Source organism: Taurulus bubalis, assembly GCF_910589615.1.
Source record: "Taurulus bubalis genome assembly, chromosome: 19".
NCBI classification, from domain to species: Eukaryota; Metazoa; Chordata; class Actinopteri; order Perciformes; family Cottidae; genus Taurulus; species Taurulus bubalis.
This window is the reverse complement of record NC_136607.1, coordinates 11,769,054-11,780,569: the sequence shown is the minus strand read 5'-3', so window position 1 is coordinate 11,780,569 and position 11,516 is coordinate 11,769,054. Positions and strand designations below refer to the sequence as shown.

The 11,516-nt window shown below is 39.8% G+C and overlaps 2 protein-coding genes across 2 annotated transcripts; one reads left to right on the top strand and one right to left on the bottom strand.

The window, feature by feature from the left end:
* The first annotated feature begins 212 nt into the window (after nt 1-212).
* On the top strand, nt 213-4,655 carry rhof (ras homolog family member F). Its single transcript, XM_079235534.1, has 5 exons — nt 213-497; nt 786-873; nt 2,168-2,277; nt 2,584-2,718; nt 2,942-4,655. Exons 1-5 carry the CDS (start codon nt 357-359, stop codon nt 3,104-3,106), a joined length of 639 nt encoding a protein of 212 aa, XP_079091660.1. The 5' UTR covers nt 213-356; the 3' UTR covers nt 3,107-4,655.
* An 842-nt stretch (nt 4,656-5,497) lies between these two features.
* tmem120b (transmembrane protein 120B) lies at nt 5,498-11,031 on the bottom strand (the record flags this gene model as incomplete). Its single annotated transcript, XM_079235709.1, has 12 exons — nt 5,498-5,614; nt 5,995-6,063; nt 6,359-6,423; nt 6,670-6,762; nt 8,166-8,227; nt 8,361-8,426; nt 8,743-8,832; nt 8,931-9,026; nt 9,127-9,186; nt 9,292-9,408; nt 9,555-9,673; nt 10,969-11,031. 12 exons carry the CDS (start codon nt 11,029-11,031, stop codon nt 5,498-5,500), a joined length of 1,017 nt encoding a protein of 338 aa, XP_079091835.1.
* Between the last annotated feature and the right edge of the window lie 485 nt (nt 11,032-11,516).

The window sequence follows — 11,516 nt, the reverse complement described above, 5'->3', positions numbered from 1 at the left end:
AGGCATGCACATTCGATAGAGGAAGTGGACCAGTCAGACTCAACTGTTCCACGCAACTCCCTATTCTTACTCAGAGATGCTTTCAGTGAGCCGACTGATGATTTGATAGGAGAAGAGGGTAGGTGATCAATTGGAAACTGCTTCAATGCGACAGGAACAGGAAGTGGTGAACCATGAGAGCTACCTGGTAAAACATGAGGCATTTCTGTTCCTCTCTCTTGACACTTGTACATCATCTCATCTCAGCCTTTCCAAATACAGAGTCATTTAAGCGTTGCTATGTATTTTAATTAAATCTGGAGGGAGTATCTTCAGCCCTGTCCTGTCTGGCACATGTTTGACTGTTTGGAAGCGAAATGACACACAACGTTGCTGGGAGTGGGACTGCTAATGGTACCACGAAAAGGGGAGCCGAACTTAAAATTGTGGTAGTGGGAGATGGAGGCTGTGGGAAGACGTCTCTTCTGTTGGTTTATGCTAAAGGTGATTTTCCTGAGGTAAGAAAAACTTCTATGTCATGCAATGTGTACATCATCTGTTGATAGTACATATTAATTAAAGATATGTTTGTCTTACCATAATCAAAAGTCTAATAATGTTGAAATTAGAACTTGCCAACAATATATTTTCGTTAAAATAAATAAGTGGGCTTCATTTCCTGGTTTTACAGGGATCACAAATAACATGTGTGAACTTATAAATGGGCTGACATATGGAATTATATAAATGTATACTGTATGGTTGCATCAAAAAATGGACATCTTTCTCTTGTGTATCAAAAACAGAAGTATGCACCGTCAGTGTTCGAAAAATATGTCACCACTATCTCTCTCGGAGGAAAAGAGATAAAGCTCAACCTGTATGACACAGCTGGTAAGACCATCAAAAAATCACCTCCATGTTGAACATCGATGATTATTATTTATTTGACTGGAGAGACCACTCATTAGAGTACACTATAGATACATCTAAACAAAACATACCGGTATACTGCCTCAGATTGCCTTACATAAATCATTTAATAGTTTTATATTAGATTAGATATTCCTTTATTAGTCCCGCAGTGGGGACATTTGTAGGATTACAGCAGCAAACAGGGTAAAGTGCACAGAAGAGACATAGTAAAAAATCAAGACAAGTAATATAAATAATAAATGGTGAAAACAGTAAAAAAAAACTACAATACTGAATTATATATGCACAGACAGAATAAATATGTTTTAAGAAAATGAAGTTCAGAGATCCTCCCCCTGTGTGTCTTTATCTTGATGTTCTTAAACTGACAGACAAGAGGAAGTGGTAAAGAGCATCATCAACATTGTCTTTCAGCAACGGAACAACTGTTTGCATGTAGTAACTGTTCATATTCTGTTAGGAAATCAACTTTAGAGGCAAAAAGTGTTTTTTTACCTTCCAAATAAGACAGAAAACCTGCATCAAGTGAAATCCTCTTATTCCTTCTGATTTAATGTTGAATTTAAATAGGTGAGTTACTGTATTTTAATTTAGCATCGATCAATAATAGAGCCCGACTAATATGTATATATATTGTATTATATATTATCGCTAGTAGTTTACTATACAGCAAAATTACTTGAACGTAAAAGAGCGTAATGTGCTAAAAGTTAACACTCAGATTCTCCATCAACTCAGTGGCTCTGTTCTGAAATTGGATGATTTTAATCGTTGCTATTTCCATTTATTAAGGTAGATTTCTTACACAGCTATTTGTGTTTTTATATAAAAAAATCAACAACCACTTAGAGTGTTTGAATAAAATTGTGTTCATATTTGGTGTTGATAATTTAAACAATAGCTAGCTTTACTCCAAACGGCTGTATTTATTTGGGTACACGTGAAGTTCCTATCTGAACGGAGCAGTTTTTAAAGTCATTTAACTTTCAGGATAAGCCATGACAGACTGGCTGCTTATCTTTGATACAATTGCAACAGGGTCCATCACATCAGTGTGAAAGGAAGCTGAATCCAGGATGTGGTTTAATACATCTACCCTCAATGCACAGCCTACTTCATATAGTTGTGTTCAGGCTGTTGCATCCGAAGCAGACCACTTCTTGTTTCGTTGACAGGAATTGTTATTTACAAGTGTGTGCTCACTTTAACACGCACCAGCTAACATTGCCATCGTTTGCCTTCTTCCTTTCAGGACAGGAAGACTACGACAGACTACGGCCGCTTTCATACCAAGAAGCCAATCTGATTTTAGTCTGTTTTGACGTGACCAACCCCACCAGCCATGAGAATGTCCTGATAAAGGTGATCCCTTCTATCGCTCATTATCATCGGGCCAAGATACAGTTTCAGGTTTCCAGTTAAAGTTGTGTGTGTGTGTGTGTGTGTGTGTTCATGATTGTTCGCCTGGTATGTGGGCTGCATTCTTTTCAATATGATTAACTCATGTGACTGAGCCTGCATGTGGACATTGACCCCGTGTGCCTGCAGGTAGGACTCAGTGTTGTGCTGGGACGTTCTCTTTTCTGAATCCTGAAGAACAAAGTCTGATGTAAAAAAGAGCAGACACAAAATGCCGCAGATCCTTAAAGTCTTGTTTTGTATACCCAGTGGCACCCAGAGGTGAAGCACTTCTGTCGGGACACTCCGGTCATCTTAATTGGCTGCAAGACCGACCTCAGGAAGGATAAAGAGTGTGCCAGGAAGCTCATGGCTATGGACCAGGTTCCCATCACTTACACACAGGTAAGGTCAGGAGGAGAGTTCAGACATCTTGTGATCTAAAAGAACGGGCCTGATGCTTGAGGTTACAGGATGTTAACGACAATGTGCAAGAGGAAGCGCGCTAACCAGAACCTACAACCACACCTACACACTACAGCTTCAATGCAATGAGACATCTCTTCCAAACGTATATTCATCAGCTCACAAAGACTAACTGTTGATGTTGGGTGGGTTTGGGGTGTAGGGCGAGGAGACCCGGCAGCAGATGAATGCAATGCTCTACCTCGAGTGTTCGGCAAAGTATCAGGAGAACGTGGACGACGTTTTCAGGGAGGCAACCAAAAGAACTTTGGCCTTTAATCGAAAACAAAAGAACTACGTGAGGAAGAAGAAATGTGTAGTTTTGTGAAGTCAGAAGAATCGATTCTTGAGGACTCTACTGGCATTTTTCCCCCTTTTGAAAGCCATTCATTCACATGGTTAGACATTCAGAGACCAAAGATGCTCGGCGTCCTCGTGTGGAAACAGCTGTATGAGCACTGGTTCAGAAAACACTGACCTGTCCTGTAAGTTTGGGCCTCACTGAGTCCTCAGCCCTCACCGTAACAAGAAACAAACTAATGGCTAAATAGGAAAAACTATTTAGCAAGAAGCAGCAGGTTTGTATGCAACTTGAAATGCCTTCCGTCAATGTATTTTTATATGAGACACGTTTAGTACTTTTATTTTTTTGATCTAAAGTTTGTACTATTTCCAAACCTGTGTTTTATTGAAATGTGCATATAAAGTTGAACAGTTAGTATCGTTAACTATTTAAAACATTTGTAATTCTCATGTCAATTAAAATGTCTGAATCTGGTTTAAATTCTGCATGTAGATAACAGCATAGTTCAATATATCATGGCACTGTCACTTTAACAGTTGTGAGAAAGAAAACCTTCATCAACACCCAACAGGATTAGTTCATTTCCAGTAAAACAAAACACTGAAGTAGAATCTGTTTGGTAGCTGCGTGGCTCTTTTCTTTACCCGCAGCACCCACTAGTGCCAGGAAACTGCATGTGTGCAATGGCTGAACAATTTAGGTATTTCCCATACATTGCACAAGAACCACAGAAATGGCAAAAAAAATTGAATTAGGTGTTTAATTATTAATATATATATTTTACAACAATGTACACAGATTGAGAAACTGATCAACTCAGGCACCAGTTACAGCCTAGAAATGAACGATGAAAACATTGTTCATCAGCTACATCATAAAAATGAGGAAATCAAGTTGTTTTGTGCGTTCTGGCAGCTTTCGCATTAAATGTAACATTTTGGTCTGTAACCTTCCCCTCAATAAACGTGATACCTAAAATATTGGGATTCTCTTCAACATGATTATTTTCTGGGAAATGACAAAGAAATGCTACCGTCTTTGGAGTTTTCAAAATGAGAGATTTTCTGCTGCGACAGGCTGGCGGGACAATAAGGCATTAGAGATCCGACACGGCTGAAAAACAAAAAGACTCAACTTTCAAAACAAGCACGAGACAGGAAACAGACGCCACGACAGTCAACGAGGGCAAAAGCTCCAGGTTAAGCCATTAGTTAATTCATACAAATATTTTATTTAGTATGTTAATTGGAATTAGAAAAACAAAAACCCAGCACAGTTTCAATCACCATTCTGCGTCTTGGTCTCACAGGACCAGCACTAATAGCAGCATTTGATACTTTTCTGCACATAACGAGCATGTTCTTTGTTTCAGCACAGTAATAATAATAAAAATCTCTGTGCATGGCTTTGTGATAAAGTGTGTAATAAATGTGAAGGAAGAGTACGACCATTAGTGAAACAGATAAACATAGACATTACAATTAGTGAGAGTGAGAACATGTAAGTCAGTGAGGAGTTCACTTAAGCTTCACTGGAACAAATGTTCTTCATAAAAGACCATACAAGTGTGTGACTCAGCCAGATAACTCAGTTTAACGTTAAATTTAAAAAAAAAAAAGTTATGGCTTTTGCAACCGTTGCCAGAAGGGAGAAACAGTGTTGCAGTGTTGTTCCCTTGAAGTCCGTACTTATTTGAGGAACTAGGAAAACTAAACAAAAAAAAAAAAAAAAAAAGACACCAGGAGATTTCTTTTCTGAAATTGAGAGGCAGTCAAGTATCAGGTTTACGTTGTTGACCTACAAGTCTTGTAAAAAAACAAAACACTTGTTAGCAGTGAAATAGCACAACAGAGTTCATAACTACACATAAAACATTACACAATTCTGGAAATGAAGTGTTGATCGTGTCCAATTTGGTCCAGAGACAGTTTGACCAGTGCCACTTCACAGAGGCATGAAGCGCATGACAGACGTTAGGTCTCCAAAAGGCAAACTGTATTCTGTCCTGTGGATTGACGCTACCGGCCCTCTTTTAGTTGCATATGATTTGAACAAAAGGCTCTCCGACAGATTCATGCGCTGACACAAACACCCAAATAAAAACCACATTCTTCCTGCTCACTTTGTATGTACAGGACAACGCGACAGACTGTTGTTGGTCTACCAGGTGAACACCACTTTGTGTTGGGACTCACTGTGCAGCAACATCAATGCAGAGTCATTAGAAAGCAGAAGCCCGTGGGACCAGATACTTTGGGCCGGACGTTGCTGCTGCCACCGTCGAAGACCGAGAGAAAGAGTGGTTTCAGTTTAGTCTTCTCCCGGCTCGATCGTACTGCGGTCGGTCCATCAAGCCAATGTGCGCGTCGCTTCAAAATTACTGGCCGTTTGTAAGGATCGTAGGAGTTTTTTGTCTCAGTCATTTTTTTGCATTTTCCCCTGGTTTTTCTGAACCTTTTGGTGGACGACTTTTAAAGTGGTGAGAAAGTTCCCGAGGAATAGGACGAGAAATGTCAGTGCCAGCATAAATACCTGGAAGAAAAAAGGGGCAAAAATAAGTGGTTAAGAACAAACAAACTGTAGCTCTCTGGATTTTGAAAGGTGGAAGGGCTCGGTCATGTTAAGTAGGTGTGGATAACAGCCAGACTTTGACCTGTGACTTTAACAGGCTTTGTCACAGGTCATTTCAATAAAGGAAATTGAGTTACGCACATGTGTGCTGCACCAGATTGATGAGATAAACTTTGGCAGCACATATGTTGACTTAACCTAAGTCACCAACTCTGAATATGGCCCGACATGAAAGAAAAGGCAAAAATGATTTTAAAAAGCCTGTCAAGCTTTCCCCCCCCAGTCTGTCTCGACATAACTCTTATACATTTAAACAATGCATCTGCCAGAGGGATCCTTACTTGCCACTCCTTACAGCCCTCATGTCTTCCCAAGCGAAACAGGGTCACTGAGTTGTAGAGCTGCCAAAACTGTGAAGGAAGAAAAGAGGCATTATCTTTCAGAGTTGGCGTACGATCTCGTTGCCCAAATAAATTTCACTTTGATCCACATCGTGAAAAAAAGCTCTTAAAAAGTAACACCCATTCATGCACTTTTCTGCAGATTAAACACTAAACAATGCATGCAGATGTAAAATGGATTGCAAAGTACAACCACCTCCTGATTTTAAACATTTGGCGATAAACATAAAAGGCGATAAAGTCGAAGTTTGATTTAAACAGATGTAGGAGAAAAAAAAAAAAAAAAAAAGAGGTTTTGACTTACATGACCAAAAAAGAGGAATGGCAAAAGAAAAGTGAGGCCTCTCCACATCCAGGACTGAAATCCCTCTGCAGAGACACAAAAGTGTAACAGTGACCGTGGGACAATGTGACACAGAATACTAACTAAATGGTTCATATGTAGGTACCCAGTTGTCAATTAGAAGCAAAATTCTCTGAGGTATTCAAACATCTGCTTGGCAGCATACTGATGTTAACGACCGTCTCTGACCTTTCCCCTAGACATGGTGTTGCAGATGGCTCAAGAGTTCAAATGATCAAATTGACAAGCACCAAAAATAGCTTACAACTTACCCACAGTGAGGTCCAGCTGGCTTCTCTCCCCCAGAGTTCGCAGCCTGTATAAGCAGCCGCGCTGGTAGTAATACTGGAGGAACTGAACAAAGCCTGGAGGACAAACGGGACGCAACAATGACGGATTACCACACAGCCAACACTGTGGGGTGATGTGGGTTCACACATGACTCAGTGCTGCAGAGAAAAAACTGTTTTACAGGATGAGCATCAGCTCATGAACAAACAAGTGCATATGTTCTCAAAATAAAAAGACTCACACTGTCCCAGTTTCAGCTGAAGCTTTTGTTTTCAAACATCGGTCTGTTTAAACATTTACTTCTCACGCTAAACCACAACCACAGAACCGGATCACATCATATGTGTGTCTTCATGTGATGTACTAGATAATGACTGTAACCACCAGTGTGTGCAACATGACTTCACTTCTGTTTTCTGGTTTAAAGAATTGTTGTAGCCTTTTCTAAATGCAGCCATTATCAGCAGGATACAGAGGAAGTGTCTACAGTCTAACATCCGTGAAACACAGAAGTATAGAACGGTTCATGCTAAAACTCAACTTGCTTTTATCCAATAAGAGCTTAATATGTCAAAGTGCTAATTGATTACGTCCACTGAAATTAGATCCATTTAACATCGACTGTATGACACAAAACAATTCACTACAATGTTTCACTGTAGTTTAAACAGTGTTGCAGGTGAATCCAGAATAAAAAGAATGAATGGAAGGTAATTATTTTATTATCTCCTCTTTGTTATTCAATAGCAACATACAAAACATTCACGTAGAACTTTATTAGTCAAGTTGAAAGTCAGAAAGTTATTCAGCAACTAGTTTAATAATAAATTAATCACTATAGTAATTTTTCAAACAAAAATGCCACCCTTACTCTTGTTACAGTGACTCCAATCTTTGATTTTTGGACTTAAGTTCAGACCAAACAAGACCCTTTGCAGACTTCACTTTGGACTTGTAACGACTATGGACACTATTTTCTAACAGGCAAACTATTTATTAAATCAAGCAAGAAAATGATTGGCAGTTTAATCAATGATAAAAAATAATAATTAGTTGCAGCCCAACATTCAGGTATTCATGAAGGGAAATATAAAAAGAAAAAAATGCATAAGTAATAGTAGTTCTCCTTTATCTCCCACAGCTGGTGTAACTGATGATGTACTACTGGCTGTACACTTGACCACAGTGAAATGTCATGAGACAACAAAAAGAGATTCTACATGTTCCTCGTTTAAGCTACAGCCCACCAAAGTGGTAAGCCCGGCACAACTGTAAGAAAATACATCATTCTAACAGAAAAATTATTCCACCTAACAAACTTCCTAAATACATTCAATGAGGGAATTCTACACTGGATGCAGATTCAATTACATCAAACCCAGACCTCCACAAAAAAATTCTGGTTATGACCCAAACAACATTATGACTCAGAGAGCCTTCCCCATATTGTACATACACAAACAGATTAAATTCTTACTCTGATAGATGGAGAAAGCGAGGAACTGGCTCCGGAACATCTGATACATGAGCCCCTCTGGCCTATGAAACGACACAAGGGTAAACTAAATAAAGGAACTGTAGCCTTTATCGTCGTTGCAGTCGCCAACCTGTACGTGTTTGTACTCAAGGCTGAAACAATGCCACACTAACAAATCAAAAGACAAAAACTCACCAGGTGAGCATCACACCCGACAGAAAGGTGGATACGTAATGGTGAGACACCCACCAACCTTTGATCCTAGAAAACAAAAATTATGAGGACCCTTTTATAATCAGGTCACAAGGTACAAATCAAGAAGAAGAAAAACGTGGTATAAATCCCCCCCCAAAAAACATGTTATGTATCAAACTAAACATAGAAATCAGGGCTACAATAATATACAATCCCCATGTACAACGTCTAAACACAACTCAAACAATAAATAGGATTAGGGTTTAAAGGGTTAATCCTTTTCTCTCCCTCTCAATAAAACGAAGAAAGAAAATAATTAACTATGAACAAGTGCACTAGTGGTTTTACTTTTCAGTCCCAGCAGACTGACGTCCCAACATACCTGGAGCCATTGCTCATGAGGATGCTTTCCCTTATGGTCAACGTGCAGTAGTACCACACCAGCAGGAAGTTGAAGATTTCATCAGTGACTCTGAAACAAAATACAGAAAATGACATAACAAGATACTCTTTAGATTTGAATAAGTCAACAACAACAATAATGATTGAAGGGAAAAAAAGTTCTCTCACCGATAGTTGAGAAAGAAGAGGCAGGTTATGGCTCCAAACATCAGGATTATGGTCATGTAAAGCTTGAACTTCTCATACTCGTCTTTGTAGGCAAATCTATGAATACATTGAGGTTAAAATGAAGATGGAACATACCCAAATCCAAACTCTAAAACATACTTTTCACACTGCCCTTGAGGCTGAACACTTGACATACTTTGCCTGGTCGCTGAGAAGCGTTACGTTCACGTTGCCGAGGACTAAATTCAGGTACAGCCTGAAAACACACACACAGAAAAAAAGAAAAAAACATTAATACAGAACAAGATAATATCCACTGTCTGTAAAGTTGAGTGAATTGTCAACAAGCAAAAGTACTGACCCGTTTTTCTTCGGCAAGTATGCTTCCATATCAAAAAACACATTTTCTTTTTCCTTGATTTGTGATTTGATATCCGTTATTAGTTTCAATTCTTTCTCGTCACATTTTTGTGAACACCTACGGCGAAAAGACAAAATGATCATCAGTGGAATTATTATTGTTTATATATGTATATTTTGAGACAGTAATATTTTGAGACTGCGGTTTGAGTAAATAATCTGTTGAAGAAAAATGCAGTTCTGTCCTGATCAGAAAACACTTACTTGCTCAAGCTGTGCCTCAAGTCTTTTTGGCATTTTCTCTGTTTACTGATGGCACTGCTGCATGTGGTCTGAAGATTGGTGAGCTCCTCAAGTTTTTGTCTGTATATTTTGTGAGTTTCCTAGTGATCAAAACAAACACACGGTGAGCGGAGGAAATCTGTAACCACTAAAAAGCCCGCCGACTGAGTAACAGGTGATACCATGTATAATGTGCCTTTTTGCACTCACAAACGTATCAAGAAAAGAAACGACTAGGAAGTGCTGATGGGTGATTAACCTACATTTAATTTGTCATATTCCACTGAAAACACTTCTTAGAAAGAGTGAAATGCTTCTTAATCTTTGCCAAGCAAAACATTGTCAATAGACAACACTGAAAAGCTTGAACAGAGTCTCTATTCAGCAGATAAAGAAACGCTTCAACCTGTGAAATCTGGTTTGACCTTTCTATCAGAAGACGAACATCCCATGACATTATGCTGTCAAATGCATATTTCAGTATGTATGATTAAATGCTGGCAGACCAGAACAAAGCTTCCCCTGCACGGTCCCCATCACCACTGGTTTATGAGTGTGTGGAGGTGAGGATGCATCGTCAGCAGAGGTAACACTGTGGTCCTGTAGGGTCTGTCAGTGCTGTTCACATGTACACAACGTACACCATATTTAACGGTACAAACTGAATTTTATCTGATGCAACTATTTCACACTAGTTGAACATGTGGCTTCACTTAAGCAACATCCCCGTACAGTTGAGTCACCTCCTCTCTCCCTACGGATCAGCTCCAGATTATACATTTTGATGGCACCACAGGCCAACGTCCCAGTGGTCTGGTGAGCAGAAGGGTGGCGGTGCCTCGACACCACAGACGACATGATGGTGTATTGTACCTCAAAGGGAGCTGCACTCTGTCCTTTTATCGACTGCTTACGTTATTGTTTAAAGTTAGCTTGCTTGCTAGCGTGGGGATGACGGATGATGATGATGCGTTCAATGTCTAGGACTTGATTTACTCGCGCAACAGCTTGAAGTTGCCTTTAAAACCACTGTGTAACTTTGGGAGCAATCACTCAGCGTCAACATTAATCAATGGAGCAACACTCCGCTCTGTTGTTAGCTAAGTTAGCTGCTCGTTAGCCGTCTAACACAACAGCAGCGAGACAAGAAACCTGCTGCTTTACGTTAGCGGCTGTAAAACACGGAGAAAGTCGAAGATGATAAACATCCAGTGAAACATATTCCACCCCGTAGATATTGCACATGTGTTGGCTTGAAGCTGAGCTGAGAATGAATGGCGAATAAGAAATAGCCATCCAAACTACTGCAGACAGTAGAGTATCGGCTGTCAGAGCCACTTAACACACGCTACAAGCCAGCGATTTACGATTCTGTCGTCCTAGTGTCATCCGTTACCTGTAATTGTTGATATTCCTCGTCAATTTCCTCCCATTCCGTCTGAAACTTCGGTTTGGACATTGTGGTACAGTGGTTAGCTGACGCGAGGAGAGCAGCTTCACAAGATTTCACCCTCTCCCTCAGGCTGTCAACTCATAAGCGTTTTTAAATGGACAGCACAGCGCATGCGCACACTGTAACTCCTCCGCCTCTGATTGGCTTGTGCTCGGTCCCTTTATTGGTTGGTTTTATAGGAATATCAGGATAAGCCAATCAGAGGCGGTGTAGGACGGGTCAGAATGCCGCTGCAATATGATAAAATAACTATGTACACTGTCACTGAAGCGGTCTTCACTAAATACACTTTTTTTATTTTAATTTATTTTTTACAAATAAATTCTAAAGCAGTAGTCTTCAGTTGGGCGTCACAGACATATTTAACAAAAATATTAAATTGCAGCAACCAAAGTTACAGTCCACACTTCTGTTGCTAGGATACAGCGAATACTGAGACCTCTCGGTTGCGGACACCAGCTAGACACGTTAAACGTGCATTATAGCACTAT

Coding starts and splice junctions, on each gene's coding strand:
- rhof (XM_079235534.1), top strand. CDS start 357: ATGACACACAACGTTGCTGGGAGTGGGACTGCTAATGGTACCACGAAA. Junction 2,278..2,583: donor ATGAGAATGTCCTGATAAAG/GTGATCCCTTCT, acceptor TTGTATACCCAG/TGGCACCCAGAGGTGAAGCA. Junction 2,719..2,941: donor TTCCCATCACTTACACACAG/GTAAGGTCAGGA, acceptor TTTGGGGTGTAG/GGCGAGGAGACCCGGCAGCA.